The sequence below is a fragment of the Myotis yumanensis genome, unplaced genomic scaffold (genome assembly GCF_028538775.1).
Source record: "Myotis yumanensis isolate MYYU_CA2020_CCGP unplaced genomic scaffold, mMyoYum1.0.hap1 SCAF_5, whole genome shotgun sequence".
In the NCBI taxonomy this organism is placed as follows: domain Eukaryota; kingdom Metazoa; phylum Chordata; class Mammalia; order Chiroptera; family Vespertilionidae; genus Myotis; species Myotis yumanensis.
The window spans coordinates 16064093-16089959 of NW_027223756.1; the positions used below are offsets into that span (position 1 = coordinate 16064093).

The 25867-nt window shown below is 49.9% G+C and overlaps 1 protein-coding gene across 3 annotated transcripts in view; it reads right to left on the minus strand.

The window, feature by feature from the left end:
• The window catches only part of CYFIP2 (cytoplasmic FMR1 interacting protein 2), a 105939-nt gene that overhangs the window by 55307 nt on the left and 24765 nt on the right, over positions 1-25867 (minus strand). For 2 of the 3 annotated variants that reach the window (XM_070414516.1, XM_070414517.1), the window contains exons 5-19: positions 25707-25808; positions 21833-22014; positions 20248-20344; positions 18896-19024; positions 17677-17781; positions 15427-15518; positions 13346-13463; positions 11575-11694; positions 10918-11043; positions 8269-8435; positions 7368-7515; positions 5161-5235; positions 4125-4278; positions 2775-2931; positions 2210-2306 (exon numbers count right to left, since the gene is read on the minus strand). In XM_070414516.1, coding sequence (XP_070270617.1) covers positions 2210-2306; positions 2775-2931; positions 4125-4278; positions 5161-5235; positions 7368-7515; positions 8269-8435; positions 10918-11043; positions 11575-11694; positions 13346-13463; positions 15427-15518; positions 17677-17781; positions 18896-19024; positions 20248-20344; positions 21833-22014; positions 25707-25808 — 1869 coding nt within the window. The remainder of the gene's footprint in view (positions 1-2209; positions 2307-2774; positions 2932-4124; positions 4279-5160; positions 5236-7367; positions 7516-8268; positions 8436-10917; positions 11044-11574; positions 11695-13345; positions 13464-15426; positions 15519-17676; positions 17782-18895; positions 19025-20247; positions 20345-21832; positions 22015-25706; positions 25809-25867) is intronic. The other variant, XM_070414518.1, reaches the window with a different exon arrangement.

The window sequence follows — 25867 nt, forward strand, 5'->3', positions numbered from 1 at the left end:
CTTTGCAAATAAAGAGGTGGATGGTCATTAGAAGTTTAAACACTCAAAAAAATACAATGCTTAAAAATCTTTGATTTTCAGCGAACAAGGGGCTGTCTTGCCATGTCAATATTTCATCCCAATGGTGATGCTTGGGTGGGAAGGAAGTTCACCTCAGACACAGAGGATCCAATCCCAATCCTCCAGTTCAGCAAGAGCAGGAAATGGCTGAGGGTGAAATTTCAAAGGGTAGTGACAGTGTAATGTCCAAGGAAACAGATCATATTTAGGTAATTCATCTTTGATTCTTTTCTTACCAAATTCTCAGCTCTATATTCAAAGAGCTTTCATGCCTTTTGTTTTACACCCCAGGTGGCGCATACAGTGCTGGCCTCATATGCAGGTAACCAAGGCATCCGACCTGGACTTGAACTTTAAGGGCGTTCGTTGGTTCTCCTTTAGGCAAAGAGCCTGCAGAGTCCAGGTGGAGGTGCCCACTCATACCCCATGATCCTCCTCTTGAACCAGCTTTGAGCATCCTTGCCCAAGTGGCTCAAGCCCCTTCCAGGCTCTGCATGCTCTTTTCCCTGAGTTTAACCTTGAGGGTGAACTATACTGAAGGTATGTGCACCCCGAGGGCTGGCCAAGAGGCCATTTTTTGTGGCCATGGTGGTAGACGAAGCTTGGGTAACCATGTACATACACATGAGGTCCTTCAGGGTGGGAAAGAGGGTTTGGGGATGGGAAGAGAAAGGGGTCAGGAGACACAGAAGATTGTATTTCAACTCCCATAGAAATTAGAGGATCTAGAAAGAAAGCAGCAGCTACTAGCTTTTCTTTGGAATACATAAACTTTCAAACAAATCTGGTGGCACTGCATACCCTAAAACATTCAAGTCTTTCCTTTATAAATAAGAATGCCCTATATTTGTATGACAATTTTACCAAATGGGCCTCGTTCCATGTTTATAGAATCTCACATGCTTAAGTGGAACAGAGACTATCATCCATTTTCAGAAGGTAAAACTACGTCATTAGTTCCTTTGATCTCATGTTTCTGGCCCTTGCTGGCCCATGGAAGGACTGCACTTCCTTGCTCCTCTTTGAAAGGAGGCACAGCCACATGATTTGCTTTGACCAATGGCCTGTGTCACTTTCAGGTGGAAGCTTTAAGTATCAAAGTATCAGAATGTGATTCACCCTAACCCTTCCCCCTGCAACTAATAAATATTCCAGATGGGTCCCACACTGAAGAGGACATAGAATAGAGGCCCCAGCCAACCCATACTAGAGAAATAAACCTTTGGTTTCAAGTGACTAAGACTTTGGGGTTGGTTGTTACTGCATCACAACCTAGCTTATCCTGACCATTACAGAAATAAACCCTCTCTAGTAAACAGCTTTACCAATTGAAAAGATGGTTATGTCAGTCCTATCAGTACTATATAGAGACTCTGTGACCTTGGGGTAATGACACCTGACCCCTTGACATCTCAGATTTATTATCTGTCAAATAGGTGGTAGCACAGATTTTTTAAAAAATCGTTGTAAAGATTACTTAAAATGTTTATATAGTGCTTAGCACTGTGCCTGGCAAATGGTAAATACATAATAATTGATAGGTGTATTACTGTTGTTTTTATTAGCCAAGTAATCAAACCATAAAAGACCCATTGGAAAATTAATTTTACCCAAGCAGTCCTATCATGTCCCATCCCTTGAAAAAGAAAGACCTCATCCTGGTCTAGGTCCTTTAAGACAACCACTATGTTTATGAAGAGCACTCTCTGGAACCAGTCACTGATCCCATGCTATGGTCTACCCCAAATTCATATGTTGAGATCCTAACCCCCAAGGCTGATGGTATCAAGAGGTGGGGCCTTTGTGGGGCGGGGGGATTAGGCCATGAGGGTACAGCCCCCATGAATGGGATTAGTGCTCTTACAAAAAGACCCCGAGAACTTCCTCTGGGCTTCCACCTCATGAGGACATGGTGAGAAGTCTGTGACCCAGAAGAGCACCCTCACCCGCCCATGCTGGCACCCTGGTCTCAGACTTCCAGCTCCAGAACAGTGAGAAACACGTGTCTGTTGTTTATGAGCCACCCAGTCTGTGATACTGTTACAATTTGAACGGATTAAGACACCCGACTTGTGCCAATAGCTAAAGATGGGAAAAGTCCAGACTCCTGGAACAAGCCTTCAGGAACAGAGGGAGAAGCATCACTTGCCTCGGCTTCAATCTCATCATACAGGAACTGCTTTTTGAACTTGGTCAGAGCATAGTAGGCGCTGTCATTGTACAGGTCCAACGGGTAGAGGACGTACCTGAAGAGGAAAAAACAAGGACCAGCAGCTTAATAACCATCTCTCTTATGGCAGCCAGACTTCTATCTGCTCGGAAACATGAAGATTTGGGAGAAAGCTAGAAAAGGAGAACTTTCAGCACTCTATGTTTCCAGCCTCCACTTAGGAATGGCTTACTTTACAATCTGCCCTTAGAAATCAAAAGTCCATGATGCTAATAAATCCAGGGCCTGAAAAAATGAGTTAGCTTTCTAATCCCCAGGGATGATAACTCCCCCAGCATGACTGTTAAGAGAATGACAAAGCGTAGGAGGGGCAGATGGGCTGGTAGACTTCTGAACCTATCTGCAAGGCTGAGTCAAATCTGGTGTGGCCTTGGCCTGGCATAATGCCTCATCTGGAAAGCTTGGGGGAAAACAGAGCTCGCTGACAAACTAGCCTCCACCTGCACCCCAGGAACCTCCTCGCTGGCCCAAGCCTGCGTCTTACTCCATCATGGAAGGTTCTTTGGTTTCCAGGATATGATCTGTCAGGATCCAGGGCATAGACATCTCAATGGGAAACTGGATCCGCCGGCCCATGGTCAGCTCCAGGAAGAACTCTCGGAACCAGAGCTGGGAGAGGTCACAGCACTGCTGCAGGGCTTCTGGAAAGCACGAGGGAAAGGCCTGGGTTACAGCGGACTGTTTATGAATGCTAGTGTTATTCTTTTTTTTCTTTTTTTTAAATTTTTTTTTTGTTGATTTTTTACAGAGAGGAAGGGAGAGAGATAGAGAGTTAGAAACATCGATGAGAGAGAAACATCGATCAGCTGCCTCCTGCACACCTCCCACTGGAGATGTGCCTGTAACCCAGGTACATGCCCTTGACCGGAATCGAACCTGGGACCCTTCAGTCCGCAGGCCAACGCTCTATCCACTGAGCCAAACCGGTTTCGGCTGCTAGTGTTATTCTTATGGCTGTGCTGGTGTACAGCAGGTCCTCAGAGGTATGACTTGACCGCAGACCCTGCTCTCTTGAACTTGAATGCCAGGCTAACGCTAGAAGACAGGGTTTGCTAAGCTTCAGAGGCAGAGACAGTGTGTGTGTGTATGTGTGTGCTCGCGCGCGGGACGGTGGTGGTGGTGATATTTTAGAGCTTTTGGTGCCCCTACAATGTCCACTTCCCTCTCCCTGCTCCAAAGCCCTCCTGAAAATACTTGCCATTCAAAGTGTGAAGACAGGCCTTAGGTGTCTGATTTTACCTGAACTGCAGCTCCGTGACCCCTTATACGTGATAATTCTGAACTCACTGCTCGGAGGCCTTGAAGGCCCTTCCAAGGCTGCTTCTGTGAAGAACTTGGGACTATTGGCTCAGATCTCTCTTCAATACCAACAGATGCCTGACCACTCCCACCACTCTGGGCTGCTACTGTCCCTCTACTCTGCCCTGTCACACCTGTGCACACATCCTACAGACAGAAGAGGAGGAGTGGGGGACACAGGGCTGAGGTGCAGCCGGGAGCCTCCTTTGCTAGGAGCAACGAGCACTCATGGGCTCAGAGCTGCTGCTTAGATGCAAAACACTGGCCCTAGGTGTGTCTGTGCACACTGCTACTTTGATCCCCTTTACTAAGGACTTCATGCCCAGTCAGCCACAATGTCTACCGGACAAATATTTCCAGCTAAGTCAGAAGAGCTGGACTGAGCCGGGCCTTTCCTGGCTCCCAGAGTCCACCGGCAAGTGTGCGTTTTTTCCTTAGTGGCCAATGTGCCCCTTGGGTCAGTGATCACAGCTCTCTGCAACTCTGGCTTCCTGACAGCTCAGTGGCTCTGGGACCGGGGAGCCCCCACGCTCACCACTGATGTTGAGCAGATGTGTGAAGAAGAAGGACTGCTTGTGGAAGTCCTCTATGGCGAGGACAATGGGGCCGTCCAGGCTGCTCCTCAGGGTCTTCTTGGAGCCGCTCTTGTCTGCGATGAGCGACTCGAGCATGGTCCGCACCATGTACAGCTTGAAAAAGAAAGACGGGCAGGTCAGGGGCTGGCCCTGCATGCGGGGGAAGGGTGCTTTGTGCTGCACTTATATATATATTTTCTGAAGATGCCCTTATAAAGCTTTGTCTTGGGAAGCACCCATTTTGGGGTTGGAGAAGTGAATTTGGAACGTGTAAACTTTCAAGCGGGAGGCCAGCCAGCCCGGGAAGGCAGTTCTGTCTGGGGCCTGCGGCATCCCTGGGTAGGTGCACCGGGTAGAACTAGGAAGTTCAAGGTCCAGGTTCCTGCTTGCTCTCTCAGCCAAGGATGTGGGCACCAGAGGAGAACCTCATTCCATGCCACCCTGGAGTCCCTGCCTTCCCTGGACAGCCACGGTAGCACCATCAGTGGAGCACTGGACCAAGAGTGAAAAGACTGGGGTGTCAAGGCCAGGCACTGCCGCTGACTTGCTGTGTGACCTTGGGCAACAGAGTCCCACTCCAGGCCTCAGTTTTCTTATCTGCCAACATGAAGGGGTTGTAGCTTTCGCAAACCAGTCCCCTTCAGCACTAACACTCTGAGAACTGTGAAATGGGAGATTACCAGAACAAGCCCCCACCACCTCAAGTTTTTGACCCTCAGTATTTTGAATCCATTGCCCTTTGGTGGCACCAGCTGCATGGCACAGCCTGCCGAAATCCTGGGTGAAGATCGGTACTTACACAGGAGCCTACTAGACAATTAACTCCCTCTTACAGAAGACCTTAAGTGCAAAGGGTACAAGTGCTAATCTAGATCTTTCCACATCATTTGTCTTTGAGTCTTAGGGCTGGAAGGGGCCTCGAGGAGCCAGGCTAGTCCATTCCTGCTGCCTCCTGGAGAAGTGTACCCAAACCAACCCAGCCAGGCGGTGTTATACCAGGGATCGGCAGCCTCTTCGGCCCTGTGTGCCACCAGTGGGGTGAAACAAAGCCCGCGGGGACCACTGGCAGGCCTAAGACATAGATAGGAGAGAGGAGGAGGGGATGGGAGGGCAGGAGAGACAGGGAAGAGGGAGAGAGAGAAAAGAGAGAGAGAGAGAGAAAAGCAAGAGGTATTGTATACGGTGGGAATGCCGTCACGACTGCTAGGGGCCACTTGCCGACCACCTCTGAGATGCTCCAACCTCCCTCTGCCGCAGGCCCATCCTTCTCTAGGACCTCAGCCACCATGCGCACTGCGCAGGGCAGCGAGGCCACAGAAAGGAGCGGCACCATCCTACCATAGCCTTCCCTTCGCGGTAAAGGAGCTACCATGGATGCCGGTCTATCAGACGTCCACCCTCTGCAACCCTGTCAGTGGGCATGTCTATCACCCCTAAGAACCGAGAAACCCTGTTCTAGCGATGGCCTAGGAGGCCTCGAAGAAAACATTCTTATGTCCATCCATGTGAGAGTTGATTGATTTATATCAAATTCTAATGACTTGTCCATAAGAGGGGGGAACTCTTTTCCCACCTCCTTTTAAACAGAGCATTTGACCCACCAGGACAATCCAGCTATGCTGGATGCCCATGTCGACTGTGCTCCGAAGTCTCTAGCAGAGCCCCGGGTGGGAGTCAGGAGACCTGGTTCTTGTCCCACCTCAACCTGTGACTCACCTTGCGGCTTGGACAAGTCACTTCCCCTCTCTGGACCTCAGTTTCCCCATCTGTAAAATGGGGGGAGGGGCCTGGGACTAGTTTGTCTCGAGGGGTGCTCCCAGCTCTGATTGTCTAGGAGCCTATTAAATGCATCTGTGCCACCTAACATGACTCGGTGGTGCTGGGGGGCTGATTGCTGGTGACATGCACCTTTTGCTTGTCTATATAAATAGTCCTGCTCTCTCCTCTCTCTTGTCTCTTTCTCTGCCTGCTGGTCCCCCTTGCTCACCCTCCTCCTTTCCAGTTTCTCTTGTGCCTTGTCTGTCTCTCCCTCACTCATGTCTAGGACTCACAGAAACACCGAAAGCCCTGCTCAGCTCCTCTGGGGCATTCTGGGATAGAAAGGTCTCTGGCCCCTAACATTACACAGAACTCTTTGCAGCAGCTTCCTCAGGACGGTCCACAACCAGCAGGCAAGGTGAGTGCACACTGACCACAGTTGGGAAGCCAGGGGATGTTAATGATGACAGAGCTGAGAACACACCTCGCCCCTGTCCCTCTGCCCCGTCCCCCTGCCCAGACACAGACACACACACAGTGAGAAGGGTCAGGGATGGCTCCTCGCAGGGACTCAGGATTTCAGGGTGGAGAGAGGCTGAAAGGTCATGTGAAGCGGGAGTCCCCAGCCTGGGGCTTCCGGGGCCTGGACAACCTTTAAACACTTCCATGGAGCCATATGCTTTCCCCCAACACCTCGTAAGCCTACCGAAAACTAGCTGTCCTTTAAGAGATTTAACTAAGATGCCCAGATTCTTTATTTTCCCCATGGAATTTTACAACTGCTTTGGATAAGCCACAGGCAACCTGTTGTTGTTCAGAAGCTCCAGCTGGAAACTTTGAATACCTCTGCTTACTAGACATTCTCTAAGGAGTCAAGGGCTTTCAATACTTGTCCTTCTGGGGTCATGGGGGGAATAAAAAGAAGGATCTAATCAGAAACATGATCTCATGCAACGTTTTCATTTAACAGAGAAGATAGTCAGAGCTCAGAGAGGTCGGCACTTTCCCAAGATCACAGGGCAAGTCAGAGGCAGAACCTGTGAATTGCCAAGCTCGGATGTCACTGCAGGGGAAGGGGCAGGGTTCATTAAAGAGGGACAGGGCAGATGCACAGAGTCTACTTCAAACTCCTCCTACACTTTGGAACCAGTCCTGGTATTACCCCCATTTGCCAGATTAGACAACTGAGGCACAAAGAGATTACATAACGTGCCCAAGGTCACACAGGTATCTAGGACGAGAATCCAGGTCTCCTGAATCTTAAGCCAGTGGTCCTCCCTCCTATATCAAAACCAGATGGTAGAATAAGACTAGAGCAGCTGCTTGACCCTGCCCCTCCTGCCCGAGGACCCCCAGCCCCGGTGCCCTATGGTCCAGCCAGGATGACCTACCAGGGCCTGGCTGGCCTCAGTCAGCAGAGCTGGCTTGTGCCCAGAGCCGCTTACCTGTGTGCTGGAGGGCCCCACAGCACGCCGGGGCACCTTGATGTCAAATCCGCCTTTGGGATCCTTCTCCCCTCTCAGGCATGGGTCATTGGGGGGCTCTCGGCCACCCTCCCAGTCACAGATGGTCTTCCGAATTGCCTGCAGGACACTGGGAAGGAAGGATGGAGGCTCAGACTCGGTTTTAGCACCAGGAGGAGGGAAACACTGCAAGCCTGTTTCTAGGGTCTGTGGGGCCCCAGGGCCACTTTCCCAGAATTCCTGGGGTGCTTGTCAAAGGTGCTCATCCTGGGCCCCACCCCCGAGATGCTGGCGTAACAGATCTCAGGTGCAGTCCAGAGTCTGCATTCTACAGGTGCGCAGGTGATCCCAATGTCAATGCTACCTGAGACCTCAGCTCTGAGCCTGTGCAGGGGCTAAGAACTCAAGTGAGGTAGGACGGCTGTTTCTGTTTTTGGTTATAGGAGAGTCTCATTAGTCCAATTATATCTCTGATTATTTAAAGCTTTAATAATAGCTTATATTCATTGCACACTTACTCCATGTGGCTGTGTGCTTAGGTCTACACGTGGATTATCCAGTTTTATCATCCCAACAGCCTATGAGCAAGAACCATTATCATCCACATTTTACAAATGAGGGAAAGTGAGGTTCAGAGAAGGTAAGTAACTTCACGGGGTTCACCTAACTAGACGGCGGTGGAGATGGGCTTCCAACCCAGAGACTGAGGACCAGGCATCTCAAATGTCCAGTCTCCTAAGAATGTTTCCTAAAACCTGCCGGACGGGTCTGTGTGTTCAGAAGCTGCCCTGGAAGCTGACTGAGCAGGGATCTTCCTCTGTGCTCTGCACCTCGCACCCCTGATTTCCGATGTGTCCCTGAAAAAGGCCATCAGAAGACCTACCTGATAAGAACGTTCTTCTTCTTCCGCACTGCCTGCCTCAGGGGCTCGCGCAGCGTCACCTGGGCAAAGTCCTGCAGGGCCGCGTAGATGGTGTTCCTGATGGCCTGGTTGAAGACGCTCTCCATCCTGCCCATGAGCACCTGTAGGCCTTTGATCATGGCGATCACCTGCCGGGCACAGATCAAGGTCAGGCTCCCTGCACCTGGGCACACCTGTCTGTCCAGCACCCTTCACCGCATCGTAGGGAGGGCGCTGGGTGAGATGCCAGAAGCACGAGGCCAGCCAGGGCTACCTCGAGTGCCGATCCATGGATAGGTTAGAAGCGAGTGCTGGAACGGAAATCAGCACTCTGCCCATCCATCAGGAAAGCCCTGCGGCCAAGCAAAGACGTCGCTGCCGATTTTCATTCCGGCACCAGCTACCTACCTTGCTGCGGACTGGTGACAAACAGCAGCTGGTCCATGGACCGCATTTTGAGTGCCACTCTGACTTCTGTGGCCTCTCCACACAGCATGCACCCACAGGCCATATCTAATAGAACTTTTTTTTTTTTTTACCATACACATTTTAAAAGAATTTTTACAATCTTTGCTTTTGAAATAATTTGGCCAGCTGCTGCTTGAACCTGTAAAATAGGGTTCCTGTAGAAGACTTGGGGGGAAGCCTCTGCTCCTCTAGTTGCCTCCTCCCCAGCCCCTTAACTCACTAATCCACCTGCAGACGTGGGGAGACTGGTGTCTGTGATGAGTATAGCCCAGCCGTGGGCAAACTACGGCCCGTGGGCCGGATTCGGCCCGTTTGAAATGAATAAAACTAAAAAAAAAAAAAGACCGTACTCTTTTATGTAATGATGTTTACTTTGAATTTATATTAGTTCACACAAACACTCCATCCATGCTTTTGTTCCGGCCCTCCGGTCCAGTTTAAGAACCCATTGTGGCCCTTGAGTCAAAAAGTTTGCCCACCCCTGGTATAGCCCTTAGTGCTCTCTCTTGGGATCTGCCTGCTCCCAGGGCAAGTGTCTTCTCCCCTGGGTTCCTGTCTTCTCTTAATCATCCCCTCCCTGCCCAGGAAGGGAGCATGTATTTCTGTAGCTGCTTTGCCTGTTTCCCAGTGGGTACGTTTAATGGGATGGGGGAGAAATGGGAAGTCTGGTGTGGCCTTGGTTGGCAGACACAATCTCTGGTCCAGCTTTACCAGCAACAAACCTAATCCTTAACCCACCACCCCCACCCCCATTAGCCTCAAGTGCTAATTCCTAGATTGGTTCAGAATTCAGAGAAGAAAGCATGTGCCACATCAGCTCATGACAACACCACACTTATCACACCCATTAGCAGTGGAAGTGCCAGGAGATCCAGGGAGCACTCAGCTCCAGGCCAAGTATGATTACAATTACACCCCTGAACCCCAGTCCTTCAAGGTGCAGCCTGGAGATGTACAAAAGAGCAACCTGAACTCCTGCTATGCTCTGACCCTTTCCAGCTTCCATAGCTCATCGACATCATTATCCCCTTTGACAACTGTTGTTTGGTTCTCAAGAATAACCCTGGGATGAGTGGGTAGAGACTGTCGGGTCCATTTTACAGATAAGGAAGTTGAGGCTCTGAGAGATGAAGTGACCTTGGGCCCAGGGCTAGGATCCAGGTCTCTGACTTCTAGGCGTCAAGTGGTCATGAAAGAGGAAGCTATCACTCACAACTGAGTGTGAATGAGTCTCCCCCAAATAGAAATATCTTTTTGCAATGAAACAAACAGAAATTACCACTGTCAATATAAAAACTTATGTCTTACAGTTTTGAGTAAATATTCAAAAGTATATCACTTTTACTATAAATGGGGTCATTTTTTACATGCTGTTCTTTAACCTGTTTAAACTCAACAATACACTGTGCATATCTTTCCACATCAGTACATCCATCTTAGTGGCCACACAGTTTTCGATGGCATAGCGGTACCTTCATTTATTTTACCTGGTCCCATACTGAGGACATTTCAGTCGTTTCACATATTTTGGTATTATAAACAATACTGTGATAAATATCTATGTGCACATGTCTTTGTACAATTGGCTTAATTCCCTGGGATATATTTCTAGAACCTTCTGGGCCAAAGGGTATGCACATTAAACATTTGGGTACAGCCACTCAGACTGCCCTCATAGAAAGACTGTAAAATGTAGATGGGCTACCCAGTCTCTGAGGAGGTCTGTTTCCCACGCTTCACGCAGCCACAGGCATCACCAACCTTCCAAGTCCTTACCATCCTGACTGGTCAACAACACTACCTCATCTTAGTTTCAATCTGCAGTTCTCTCTGAACACTCATTGGTTTGGGCATTTTTCTGAGCTTTTTTTTTTTTTTTCCTGAGCTCTTTCAGCCATTTTTTGGTTGGTTTGTTTCTGCTGCTGCTTTCCTTTTGCCCATTTTTTTTTTCTAGTGGAGTGAACACTTTCCTTTGGATTTTAAAGAACAGAATGAGTTTCTAATCGTTTGTGACTAACCTGACAGAGATGAATGTGGGGGGCAGGAAGGGGACAGGAAGTGCATGCACAGGAGGGGACCAAGGCTGCGTCTTGCTGGAAACCACTCCCTCCCACTGCGGGACCCTGAGCAGCAGCCTCGGGGCTGGAGGAGACTGGCACCCACCTCCACAAAGGCGAACTTCTCCTCGCTGGTGTAGTTGTAGCGCGTGGCTCTCTCGTACTCCTCGGCCGTGCCCGGGCAGTCCTTGTTACAGAACTTGTCGGTGGGGTGAACCAGCTTCCAGGAGTACTGGGGGGAGGGGGGGGGGACATCACAAATGTCCATCAGTGGAGCAATGGACAGACAAAAGGAGGTGTGACCATGCCCTGGGAGACTATTCAGCCACTGAAGGGAATAAAGTTCTGATTCATCCTACAGCATGGATGGACCTTGAAACCATACAAAGTAAAAGAGGCCAGCCACAAAAGACCACATAATATAGGATGTACTTTAGGAAATAACCAGACTCGGAAAATCTATGGAGACAGAAAGTAGATTAGGGCAGGGGAGACAGGGCATGGGGGGCAGGGGGCGGGGGGGGCGGGCGGGTAATGCAATTGATTTTTGCAGTGATGAAAATGCTCTAAATGTGTGATTGCACCACTCTGTAAATATAATGAAAACCAGGGACTCTACATTTTAAATGGGTGAGTGGCATGGCATGGGAATTGTATCTCAGTAAAGCGGTGCTGGGGGAAGGCAGAGGCAGACAGGTTCCAAGTGAACCGAGGTCAGTCTGAAGGGGGCCGGGGAGGGGCAGCCTCCGCCTGGGGCACCTACCACCTCCATGACGTGGGCGCTCCACTTGGATAAGAGCTGCAGGCCCCGCAGGGCCAGGTCGAAGAGCTCGCGGTACTCCTCGTCGGACTTCTGGCTGTCCAGCCCCGAGCCCGTCACCACCTGGGGAGCATGAGCCGTCACCCCCACCATCCAGGTGCTCGGCACTTTTATGCATTACTTCATCGATTCCCCTAAGATCGCTACACAGAGGTGCTTTATGACATCCCCTTCACAGATAAAGGGAGGCTCGGACAGTGTCCTGCTGACTGAATTAATGTTCATGAAACAACAACATCTATTACATAAGGTGACTTTAATCAGAAAAGCACAAGGTTGATCGGATGATGAAAGGGTTGTGACCAGATACAGGAACCTAACCCTGTATTTCCCCCGGGGAGCCATGGTTCAAAATTGGTTAATTCAGTGTTCATGGCCACTTCATAGAACATTATTGCGAATAACGATAACGGTCTGCATATACACACATATACAGCGTATGGTTTAAAAATAACTTTGAGCCAGACTCATTCTTAGACCACAACCAAAACTTCACAAGGAATAACGGAGACACCTGCTCTTAAAGTAGGGGTCCCACAGCCTTAGTTCAGTTGACTGGCACATTTGGTTAAGAAAGTCCAAGAGTTTGCACTTGTCCCTGGTCCACGCCCACCGGCCTAAGACCACACTGTCTGCATTTGTCTGGCTGTCCTCATTTCAAATACACTGCCTCTTTGATACAAGGCGTTTCCGAGTTTGGGCTTGGAAAGCATGGGCACTGTGGCTCCCAGCCACATGGGACAACCAGTGAGCAAACATGGGACAGTGTAGTCCTTCACTCAAGAGCTCCAGGTAACAAAGGAACTCAAATCAGGGCACCTGTGCTATTAAACCAATATATACACTCACTGGAAGGGTTTAGACCAGTGGTTCTCAACCTTGGCTGCACATTAAAATCACCTGGGAATCTTTTTAAAATCCTGATTCCTGGGCCTCATCCTCCGGAAATTCTGTTTCTTTGTTATGGGGTGGGGCCACAACATTAGTAACAAAGAAACAGAATTTCCGGAGGATGAAGCCCAGAAACCGGGATTTTAAAAAGATTCCCAGGTGATTCCAATGTGCAGCCAAGATTGAGAACCACTGGTTTAGAGGGAAGAGATTCAGGAGTATATATACACTCAAATGTCAATCATAGTCGGGTCTGGGTGGTAGGATCTTACATAAGTGATTTTCCCTCCTTTTGCATATCTCTCTTTTTGTTTTTTCTGAGGTTTGAGCATTTACTATGTCCCTAATTGTATTTTCTGGCTTGTTCAATGATCAGTCATTATTGTGTAATTTTAAAATATTTAGATGGTGTTATGAGCAGGCCTGTTTAGAACTCTTTCTTTTGCTATCTAGGGCGGAGATGGTTTGGAACACGTTCTAACTATTAATTCCCAATTACTCTGCAATGTGTTTTTCGTGCGTCAGAGGGTTTAATCCTCTCAATGAACCTTTCTGGATACTATTACCCTCATTCTGCAGCGGAGGAAATGGGGGCAGAGATGCTGAATCACTTGTGATGGTCAGCAGCAGAACCAGAATCAAACCCAGTTCTGTGTGGCTCTAAAACCCATGCTCCTGGCCATTCTGCCCTCCTGCCTCTAGCGGGTATTCCCTCACTCCTGCTCTCCATCATCTCTGTGGTCATTTCTGCCCTGCCTGGTCCTCACCCCTTCTCACCAGGGGCCCACACGGGCCTCCATCCCAGCAGCTCGAGTGAGCTCACCTCACTGTTGCTGTAGCGAGCGAGTTCGGAGATGAAGCGGATGTGGTCATCTCGGATCTGAACCATCTGCTCGCAGATATTGTACTGGGGGCTGATGCTGCTCTGGGTGCAGGTCCACCTGGGCAGAGAATCACAGGGTCGGAGCAGGTCCTGGTCTCAGGCGCCTGGCGGGACAGGCTCCTTCCACTTACATGTTGCTCCTGGTGCCCAGCCAAGATGGCTGGCTCCCCTGGGTAGAACCAAGGGGTAACCCAGATACGAGCGCAACAGCCTGTTCATCCCACATTGTGGGGATCACAGGCTGAGCGGACCAGCCCTTCTTCCTCCTCTAGGACCCAATCACAGGCTTTTCCAGATTCCTGGTGTCCACGTACTTACCAGTTACACAAGTGAGAAGGGAACTGCAGCCTCTCTAGGGCTACAAAGGCCTGGAATCCACACAAGGAAAAAGCAAGGTGGGTGACCTCCCCAAGCCTGTCTACTGACTCTGACATCCTGGGGTTGAAGCCGGCTTTGGAGGGGCCTAAAGGGAAGGCCTTTTCAACCGTGACCCAGTAACATGCAAGCAAGCACTTCATGGTGAGGGAGGTCATGGTCATTCATATTCTCTCTCTCTCTCTCTCTCTCTCTCTCTCTCTCTCTCTCTTCCTCCCTCCCTCCTCCCTCATCCTCTTCTTCTTCTACCACCTCTTCCTCCTCAACCATTATTTTTAATCTTATCATTGGGGGAATCAGCCTGAACTGGAGAGGAAATGAATGAATGAAAATCTTCACTCTCCTTCCCCAAGAGAAAAAAGACAGCCCCCTTTGCCCTCTAGTGCTGGGTGACCCGTTAGACAGATTAAAAGCACAGTCACCAAAAAAGGCAGATAAACGTTTTGGCAAGAATTTAATATTTCAGCCCAGTCCAGTGTGGATCAGTGGTTGAGCATTGACCTATGAACCAGGAGGTCACAGTTTGATCCTGGTCGGGGCACATGCCCGGTTGGTGGACTCGATTTCCAGTGGGGGGCCTGCAGGAGGCAGCCAATCGATGATTCTCTTTCATCACTGATGTTTCTATCTCTCTCTCTCTCCCTTTCCCTTCTTCTCTCTGAAATCAATAAAAACATATTGGGGGTGGGAGGGTGGGGAAGAATTTAATATTTCAAAGGGAGTCCTGAAGTGGCCCTCACAGAATGTTCAGGACGGTGAGAGGCTTCCTCATGCTGGTTTTATTTCGGGTCAGCAGCGTAGGGATGGGGACACAACCACTCTGACTGCTGCCGCCCCACCCTGGCCGCATCACTGTTCCCAACCAACTTCCGGTGGCAGGGAATTCATGCAGAAACGTGAGGAAATGAGTGCAGCATTCTGGACTCCATGCTTTTCCTAGAATACCTCCTGCCGCTCTGGCAGCCAGTGGGTTATGAAGAGACTAACCCAGATTTCATTGGGCTAAAGGCTGACAGTTTTAAGGCCTTAGCCCTAACTAAAGGACAGTCATCCCCTCCTCTACCCTCCCCACCCCCACCCCCCACCCCCGCCGCCATATGGAAAGGTCAAAACCACCCAGCTTTGGAATGAGACACAGGCAGAAGAAACCTCTTAACAACCCCCAGAGATAAAGGCTGTAGCTGGGTGTCCCCACTCCCATGAGACACTGACACCCAGACCTCAGATCTTAGCGTGGATTCCCTAGGATGGTGGTTTATAGAACGACCTAAGGCGAGGCCATCAACCAGTTCACGCGGCTGGAGCTGTCCAAACCATACACGTTACGGCATACTTACTGCATGGACATGAAACCTGAGGAGGCAATCAGGGTGATAAAGAATGACGTCATCTTGCTTCTCAAGGAAGGACTCCTGCTGTCCCAGTGCAGCTGGGACGAAGAAGGGGGTGTGGCTGTGCTCTGAGCACTTTTGAACCCCAGCGGCAAAGGGTGGATACAAAAGGGCTCAGAGCACCCTCCACTGCTCCCCTCTGGAATCCACCTGCCCAGGGCTCTGGGAAGGGGGGAGGGACTGAAGTGGCCCCTCGGCCCCCTGCCCGGGCTGGGCGCCTCGCGGGAGCCGAGAGACATTACGGCAGGCACTCACTTGGACTTGTTCTCTTCATAGTGAGCACTGGTCTTAATGTATCTGGCCAGCTCTATCTGCATGTCGCCGAATAGAGGCACCACCTGCAGCTGCTGCAAAGGAAGCAAACACAGCACGTGAGATGCTGAGGGGGGACTAGGTGGCTGCCTTCCACCAGGGTAGGCAGCCTCCCTCCGTGAGCCTCTGGGCTGACTCCTCGCTCCTGCTTCCGATGATGCTTCCATGTGACCCTGGAGCCCAAAAGAGCCCCAGCCAGCATACAGGTTCCCTGCCTCCAACCAACCGTATGATCCAGCAACTCAGCCCGGAGAGGCAGAGTGACTTGTCCAAGGTCACCCAGCAGGCAGACCGGGTGAAGGATGAGGACCAGATGGCCTGCCTCCCAGGGCAGGGTCCTTTCTGCTCTAATTTCCCTTGGATTGGATGATCCTGCAGCTTGGAACTCTGGACTAGGAGTGGGTGCCTGGATGCCACTGGCTGGGTGTAGTGTTTCCGAGAAGCTCCAGTGTAAAGTAACTGAAATCATAACATCTAACACCAGAGGGCAGACAAGTCCCATCTGAAGACCAGGACAACCGGAGGGGAGGCTGGCATTTACTGTCTGCTTCTGATGCACTGGGCACATTGCCAACTACTTCAAAACCAGGGGGGTTTAGGGCAGTGTAACTACCTGTATGACACCATAGTGTGGATACATGTCATTCTGCATTTGTCAAAACCCATAGAATGTACAATGTCAAGAGTGATCCCTAATGTAAACTGTGGATGTTGGGTAACAATGACAGGTCAATGTAGGCTCATCAGTTATAACAAATGCACCAGTCCAGTGGGGGTATTGATAATGGAGGAGGCTGCGCATGAATTGGGGTGGGGGGAGGGACAGGAGGTATAAGGAAATCTTCATACTTTGTGCTCAATTTTGCTGTGAATCTAAAACTGCCCTTTAATAAAAATTAAAGTCTTTTAAACAAAACAAAAAATAGTATCTCAAGCCATACAATAACCCCGTGAGGTCAGTACTATTACCATTCCCATTTCACAGATGGAGTAAAGGAGGCTCAGATAGCATGAGTGATTTTTTTACAAAGACCAGCTAGAAGTCAAGGAGGAAGGACTATGAGCCAGGGTTCCGACTCACCTATGCAATCCCACTGAACCCTCAAGGAAACCCTATAACATGGGCCCCCTCAGTATTCATGGGAGGCTAGGAACTCAGTCTCAGAGGTTTCAAGACTTTCCCAAAGTCGTCCAGCTCCTAAGTGGCAGAGTCAGACGGAAGCCCGGCCCATCCGAGGCGATGCCCAGTTCTTCCCCTCCACCCCACGCCATCACCCTGATGAAGGCAGAGGCACGCTTTGCACAGGTCCCCCGAGATGAGCCCTGTTTCCATGTGGGGCAGCTGCAGAGAAATTGAAAGTTCTAGTCTCACAAAGAAGCCAAGGCACAGAATGACTGCTGGCGACTTATTTCCCCTTAACCTCAAAGAGATGGTGGGACTCAGGCCCAGCCTGGTGTCCCCCATGTCACACCTGCAAAGGGGGGTCCGCTTTGAATGGGAAGCCTGGCTTTTCCAGGTCTGACCTCCAAAGCTCCACCCCATGCCTGCAGTGCCCAACACTAGCATCAACTGACAACATGGAATTCGTCTCCAAAGTAGGAAATCCTTTTGCGAAAACCTCAACGGCTTAGCTTAACCACAGTGTTTTATTTTTAAAGATTTGGGGTGAGAAGATGTAATCTCTGGGGCACTGGGACAGACTGCGTGTACGAGGGAAGCTCTGAGCCATGCTGCCCAGGGGCAGGGCCAGCCAAGGTGGCCTCTGCTGGGCCAGGAGAGAGGCTGTGGTTTTGGCAACTGTCAATCAGTTTAAAGTGCAGTCTAATCCTTCTGCTCCTGTGAGTTCAGATTTATACTGAACAATAAAGCAGTCGCTGTCTTCTGCTATGTACCTCTTTGTTTACAAGCAAGGGATTTGGGGGAAAAGGGAAAAGCAGTCTACATATTGGATCCTGACAAATCCCAGCGGAATCCTCAGACTTGACCAAGTGTGACTTGTAAGGGGCTGCCTTCTGGTGCAGATTCCGCTACTAAAGGCGGCTGGAGGCCCTGCCATTCTATCCTCTTCCTCCTCCTGGGGCCTTTAGAACTACAGCCCAACCAACAAGCCTCACTGCTTGCTGCTTAATTTCATTTCTTTCCCCTGAGAGACAGCCCCTTGGTCCCTGCCCAGCCCCAGCCCCAGTGCTGACCTTAAAGAATTTATCGATTTTACTGAGATTGATTCTCTTCTTGGCATCCAGTTTGTAGATGTTACTGACATTTCCATCCATCAGGTAGAGGCCAAAACCCATCACCTGGAGTGAGAAGGGGCAGAGCACAGAAGCCTATCACATCTGATGGAAAAGTTAAAAAACAAAAACAAAAACACAAAAAAGTCTGACTGTACAGAGGAAGCCAGAGTGAACAAGTCACAACGCCACGCTCCCTGCAAACTCCATCCAGGTGCCACGGAAAGGTAAGGAAGGGCACGTCAACAGGCCTGGGATGCTTAGACTAGCCAAAGTGACAAGGAGGAGAGGAGGAAAAAGCAAAGCCACCAGAGAGCTTTGAAAGGTGAGGTTCTGGGGAAGAAAGAATCAAACGGGGCTATGCCGTGTGTAAAAAGAATGTGGAGGCTGCTCATCTCAGTGCGACAGCTGTCAGAGAGAAATTAGGAACATCCTGAGCAGCTAACAATAAAATAACTAAAAAAAGGAAAGCTCACCCATACGACGGCATTAATATTCCAACACAATTAATGAAAAGGGATAAAACTTACATATGCATCATTTATGTATACCGCATTTGTTGAAAATATATAAGCATAGAAAAATGAGGAAGAAATACATAAAAATGCTAAAAGTGTTACCTCTGGAGAGAAAGATTGTGAGAGATTAATATTTTTTGTGCTTCTCTGTTTAATTCAGATTTTTCTACAATGACCAATATTACTTGATAATTTAAAAATCAGACTTGTAAACTGATGGATCAAATATGACGATTTTGGCAAAACAGAGCAAATGCTTGAAGACTTTGCCTTCCTTTCGAGTTGGTTGTTTCTCTTCCTAGAAGTCAGACTCGACAAGGGTATGTACACAAAGGCTGTGCTATAGGAGTGTTCAATGCAGCTTAGCAAACAAATATCCAACGAGAGGGGATTGGTTAACTAACAATATCCCCATAGAATAGCATCCTTGGCAGCCACTAAAAGTTACATTGCGGAAATATCCTTAATGTCTGGAAAGGTGTAGGTGACATGTTAAAGGGGGGGGAAACAGGTTACAAAACATTCTGTGCAGTGTATATAAACATATATATCCATGTTTAAGTAAGAAAAAATATATACCGTTTTTTAAAAAATGATTTAAAATAAGAAGGAGGTGAGAGGGCACGCCCAGACCACTGGGTGCGTGGCCACAGCGGTTGTACCTTGAGGAGCATGTGCTTCTCGCTGGGGGTCAGATACATCTTGTTCTCGTAGTAATCCACACAGATGTTGACGATGTCTGCCAGCAGCTCCTCGTAGCCTGGGATCACTTCCAGTTGCTGATGGAGACACTAAACAGCAGCGCCCCCCTCTGGTCAGCTCCTTTTTCTGCTGTGGCACCCTCCTCATCGACACCATGTGATGGACCCCCTTCCCCCGCCACACACACAAACTGACCACTAGGGGGAGGAAGCCTGCATCCTCTCAATGTCCCCACAGTGGCTGGCCTGAGCTCCTGCACATCTCCCCTGGCAGGGAACTCACTCCCCTAGGGGCCCTTCACGTTATTCCCTGCCAGTTTTGATGGTTAGAAAGTCTATGATTGGGCTGAGCTGAAAAGCAGCTCAGTGTTATTGCAGAAGGCCTGTTCGTCTTCCCAGTTTAGTTTTGAGGCTGTGGACTTAGCCATGGCGTCTCCTCAGATGATGGGGGATGATGGCCTAGCCCGGGGTAGGAGAGCTGGGCCAGCAGCAGTCTCCCTCCTGGCAGGACACAGCAGCATAGAAAGAAACGCATCTCCCAAGAGAAGGGTCTGACAACATGGGACTGTGTCCCAGGAAAGAAACCTATAGCCTCAAAGTTGACAGCCTTTTGCATTCAACAAGGAGTAGGGAGGGCCTAGCGAAGCCAGCAGCATCCCTGAGAGAGAGCCGAGTCTCCAAACCCTTCGAAGATGGAGGGCCCCACTCAGGCTGAGTCCTGCTGACATTCTTGCTGGTGCCTGTTTAGGCTGAACCGACAGATGAGCAGGACAGGTTACGTCAGACAGAGCGTGAAAGCCACTGCCCAGCGGGGGTGCCCTGGACAAGCGGTGGCAGTAATAACAGCTCCATTTTCTTATGCCCTTGCCATCTGTCAGGCTCTGCATATGGAGGGCTTCTGATACAGTATCTCATGTATTTCTCACAACAGTCCTGTCACATGGATTCTCATAACATTCTCAAAATCCCAGGCCCGTTTTACAGATGAGAAAATCGAGGCTTAGACCTTGCCCAAGGACTCATGATGGGTCTAGGGTTAGAAAACAAGGCTGTTTTAACTCCAGAACCCATGCTCTCAATCTGCACTAATGCGGGGGCAGGATAGTGGCTGAGAAGGTTTTCAGGGAACCACATTGGGAGAGGGTGAAAGGACTGTCTGGGAAGGGAGACTTAATCCAAAGTCTAACTCTGGAGTAGGGCAGTGAGGGTGTTAGACCTGGGCCCACCTCCTCTGCTCACGGTCCACCTACCCTCCAGGCCCCTGCCTGTGTCCCGGGACGCCAGGCCCGGACTAACGGGGAGTTTGCCGTCACCTGGGTGATCCTGTTGTGGTTGGCGAGGAACATGGAGAGGTTCTGCGACTCCTGGATAGACTGGGGGTCCGCCATCTTCCTCAGGAACTGCGCCGCCCTGAAACACGGGGTCGCAGAGAGGAACGCTCAAGTTAACCAGCCTAATCAGGCCTCTCGGGCTCTGCCTCCCACCCGACCCGAGTGACACTGCCCCCGAGGTTAACCAGCTCTGACATCACAGCTGACTAAAGTCAACGGGGAGAATGTTCTGGAGTCATTTGGAGTTGTTTACACCCTCTGAGAAGAGTACCTGAGACTGAGAGGCAAGAATACACTGAAGCTCAAACTCCAAGTTGAAGGGCAGCTAGCATCCTATCAACCAGCTGGAGGGGTAAGACAGTGCAATGAGCATCCCTGGCGCCGCAGTGGCCTCCAGTGGACCTGCACAGCCCGCCACGGAGCAGAACCAGGGGCAGGAAGCTTTGTTTTTGTTCTGTACTGTGTTCTTTATTGGAAAATCTCTAGGCTTCTAAAGCAAAGCATTACACAGAACCCAGTCTATTTAACCTGCTGGGATTGAGAGTGAAGGGATGTTAGGTGTGGGGAACACACGCAGGATGTGAAGGGAAAAACTGTGGCGGCCCAGATTTTTCCGGCCACTTTTGAGTCAGGCTTGGGAGGGGCTCTGCCTGCTGGGCACCCCCAGGGTTCTTTCAGAGCTCACTCAGGAGGATAGCGTGTTGAGAATCAGTCTGTTGTCTGCTGTCTTCTGCTTTCTCCAGTTACTAGGAGCCCTGGGATGACGTGTTTCAAGGAGGAGAGGCCTTTCATCAGACACAGAAAAGCCTTCCCAAGAGATGTGTCTAGACAACACAGAGGAAATCTGCTGCTTTTGACTCACCCTCCCGCCCCCGCCCACTTTTGCGTGGCTGTACTTAATTTCTAGAGAGGAAGGAGCCCTTCCCACTCTCTGTCCTTCTCTTGAGCTGACATTGACCTCCAAGTGACCCCATGGTGAGCACCTGTCCAATCAGAGCCCCCACCCACACAATGGCTGATGAGGAACCTGGCACATGACCAAGCTGGGACTTTTGCAAAATCATTTGCAAAGAGGAGCATCCTTTTCTTCCCTTGAAGCTGGGGTGGCTATGCTGGCCCAAGGAGGGCTTAAAGCTGCTGGAGGCCACCCCAGGGCACAGCCTGCCTGAGAGAGAGCAGGGCTCTTCAGTTCCGGGAGCCAACCCATCCCTCTTCCACAGAAGCAGTTCGAACTGGCTTTCTGATTCTTACAGGAATGACTACGTGGCCACTTTATGATGATCTCACTGCCCCTGCACTACAAAGGGCAAGAGAGGACGCTGCTGCTCCACAGATGGAGAAATGAGCATCTGATTCCATCTTGAGACAGAGAGCCCTGCACAGACCCAGTTCCCCCAGGACCCAGCCCTGCACCTTTCTCCTCAAACCACACAAACAGGTCCCGCCCAGCTGCTGTGTGCCTGGGGAGCGGCTCATTTGATTCTGGAGAAGGGGCCTGTTAGACAGGCTCCATCCTCTTCCTCCCCTTGGCAGGCTACCCAGGAAGTGGGGAGCAGGGGAGGCTGACCTCTTATAGGCAGAGTGGTCGTTCTTGACGCTGCACTTCATGTTCTTCAGCTCGTCCAGGACCGCGAACATGTTGATGAACTTGCCCAGCGTCAGGAGGTAGGCCTCGGAGACAAAGTCCTTCCTCCGCTCGGCATGGCACAGCCGCTTCACCTCGCTGCAGAACCGCTCGATGGCCTTACGCTGCAGGCAGGGAGGGGGCAGCAGGTAAGGATGGGCAGCATGGGTGGGGGCGGCTCCCCACACTCTCAGGTGGGGAGCAGGGTCAAGGCTTCCCTGGGGCCCTGGTCAGAGTCTGGACGTTTAGAAGCAAATCCGCCAAGAGGTCTTCCTCAGAGGAGTTCCTACATTCAAAGCTGATTTCTCAAAGGAACACACCACCCAGTGAGTTGACCCCACGCATTTATTCGTCAGGCTTTTGCAGAGAAGCACCGTGTTATTCACCCTTGTATTCCAGCGCCTAGGACAGTGCCAGGCACCACTCGACAAGGGGGCAGAGATTCAGAGAAAGAGGTTCATTCAACCAATAAATAGTGTTTATTGAGTATCTACTATGCACTAGGCACCATTCTAGGCACCGGGGTAAAGAAAGAATGAAAAAAAAAAATCTCTACCCTACGGGGCTTACATTTTAGTGAAGGAAGACAGAAAACAAAATAAACGACTTCTGTACATTACAGTGTGATATCTGTTATGGAGAAAAATAAAGTGGGGAAAGGGGGTGGGAGGATGCTTGCCCAGAGCTGGGATGGATGGGGGTATAATGGGGTGACAGCAACAGGGAATGGGATTTCTTTTTGGGGTGACGAAGATGTTACAAATTGACCCTGGTAATGAACACACAACCCTGTGAATGTACTAAAAAATCATTGAACTGTCCACTTTAAATGGATGAATTATATGGTATGTGAATTATTTATTAATAAATCTGTTACCAAAAAAGCAGCTGAATAACAATCCACAAACAAGGCTAAAGAGTAACCCAGAGAGAGAGCCAGAGGGAGGAAGGGGAACAAGAGGAGGAGAGGAGGGAGAGAAATGACTCCTTGTGTGTGCTCTCCCCTCCTCAGGCCGGGATACCCACCCGTAATTCCTCGCCTGTGAAGACCAGACTGGCCACGCCTTCTCCTTCCAGAGCCTAAGTCCAAGAGCACTTTCTATGATGGTGGAAATGTCCTGTGTCTACAACCCCTAATCCGAGAACCACTCACCACATGTGGCTACTGAGCACTTGGTGGTTCGGGCAACGGAGGACCTGGATTTTACATTTTACTTCATTTTAATTAATATAAATACCCACACGGGGCTACCGTACAGAACAGCGTAGCTCCAGGTAATCCCAGGCCATCCTTTCTCGGTTTCTGTATAGTTTTTCTCTCTTGGACCTGCCTTCCTAAAGAGTCCATGATGCTATTAACAGCAGCTTCGATGTGTTAACCCTCCTGTGTAACTAGGGCTCTATGTGGCTCTTTACAATAGACTTCTTTTATCCTCGCCACAAACCTGTGAAATAAGTACTATTTCCAAGGTCAGAAAACTGAAGGCATCAGATATGCTTTGTCACTCACAGGCACAGTCACACTGTGGAGGAGCCTTGGTCTCCTGCCTCCGGAGCCAGCGTTCCTGCCCTGGGCTGCAGGTATCCGCACCTTCCCAGACACCCCATCTCGCGTACGGCAGGCCATGCAGAGCTGAGTGTGGGGCTGAGTATGGGGTGGATATCTGCCAGAGCCTGGAAGTCTGTTTACCAGCCCTCATGAAAGCCCTTGGCTGTATTTTTCCTCTTTTCCTCCTTTAAAGATCACTCTTCCTGGTTTCCCAACTGGTCTTCCTGCTGCCACTCCTGTCACCTCCCACCCCTCACATCTGTGCTGCCCTCCCTTCCATTTCCCACCGAGCAGCCAGATGTTGTAAACACACCAATCAGATCGTGTCACTAGGGAAAACTCACAGGAGAGAGCCCTGATACCCAAGGACTGATGGTGGAGAAGACATAGAGACTGGTAGGAGGGGCGGAGGCGTAAAAGGGCTGGCCAGGCAACCACAGACGGCAACTGAAGTCCCAGAGAGATATCTTAGGTGTGTGTGTGGCGGGGGGAGGGGGGGGGGTGCCACTGAGAACCCTGGGATCTAATCCCAAAGCTGGGCTCCCCATCCAGAGAGCACCAAACTGAGGAGGGTACCCACATAACATCTAGCTGTGAAAAGCAGTGGGGTGCTGTCTGCCAAGGAGTGGCAGCTGAAAGTTTGGGCACCCTCTTAAAGGGCCAATGCACAAAAATTTCCTGTGGAGCTACCCACCTTGTGCTCTGGCAAAGGGAGGGTGAAGTGGACTGGAGTTGTGAAAGCAGAACCCAGGACTGGGGACTCGGGGGATAGAGCTCAAAAGGTAGACACCCCAAGTTTCCTGAGCTGAGTCATTATCTCACACAGCGCAGGACATCTTTCCAACATAGACATCTGCCTTGCATGGGAGGAAAGACAGTCTACACACCCTATTGGAAAACACCTTGCCCTGAGGCCACTTAAGATATTAAAAGTAAAAATTAGCCTCCAGGCAGAAGTAACTGCCCCACCTTGTTGAAAAAACTCTTGCCACACCGGAGGATGATTGCCTGGAAGCAATTCAAGTCACATCCTATTAGTCTGTAGACAGAGGCTTTGAGTCTTTGCCTGATCCAATTAGCCAGAAACAGCCTTTAACACTGTCCTGCACTAGAGACTGAGAGGTATAGAGGATCTACCTACAACATAATCACAAACCCAAACAGACAACGAAAATGATGAAACAAAGAAACAACCCCCGAATGAAATAACTAGCGAATTCTCCAGAAGAAGAGATAAGTGAAGCAGAGATAAGAAATTTATCTGAAACAGAGTTCAGAGTAATGATGTTAAAAATGCTCAACAGTATGAAAAAAGATATAGTAGCTATGAAAAAAGAACAGTCTGAGATAAAGAATGACATAACACAAATAAAAAACACATTGGAAGGAATACATAGCAGATTAGGGGAAGCTGAGGATCAAATCAGTGAATTAGAAGACAGAGTTGAAAATATCACTCAATTAGAGAGCCAAAAAGAAAAAGAAATTAAAAAACAGGAGGTCAGCTTAAGGGAGCTGTGGATCAATGTGAAACACAACAATATTAGAATAGTAGGTGTGCCAGAAGAGGCAGAAAGGGAGAAAGGAATAGGGAAGGTGTTTGAAGAAATAATGGCAGATGCTGTCACTAGAAGCCTCAGTGGTTTCTGTGGTGATTTAATAAAATCCGCACACTGTTTTCACATCCTGCTTCATGGCCTGCAGTTCCCTGTGTGAGCGGGTCCCTGGCTACTGCTCCAGCCTCATCTTTTATCCCTCCCTCTCCCACCCTGCAACCTCCCTGGCTTCCTTCTGTTTCTTAAACACATGAGGCCCCTTTGAGCCTCAGGGGCTTGGCCTTGACAGTTCCTTCTGCCTGAAACCCTCTTCCTCAGACCATCACACACCAGCCCTTCTCATCACACAGACCTCAGTTCATATGCCACCTCCTGAGAGGCCATCCCTAAAGCTGCAGCCAAGTCACAGACACCTGTGGCCCAGGGATTTTTGAAATGTTATTTATTCACAGCACATATTATGCCCTGAGAATTGTTGTTTGTTGTTTATTGTCAGTCTCTCCTCCTGCCCAGAACATACTCCTGTGCTCACTAGTATGGAAATTTCAGGGAGGGAGGGAGCTGTCCATCTTGCTCACCCAGGTGTGTGCCAGGGGCACTCAAAAAGGATTGACCGAATGAATAAGCAACATGACACAAAAACCCAGACCCGTATGTGCAGAAGGGCAGGGGCCTTCTCTAGTCTCCTGATCCAGATTCACCAATCCCTCACCTGGAAGTACATGAACTTCATGAGCTTGGTGACCTCCGGCTCCAGCACCTCCACCGTCTTCTCGTATATCTCCACACGGTTGGGCTGCTCGTTGCATTTCACCTGTGGGCAGAGGGGTCTCAGACATCCTGATCCAACCAGGCAGCCCTGGGTCACACCTG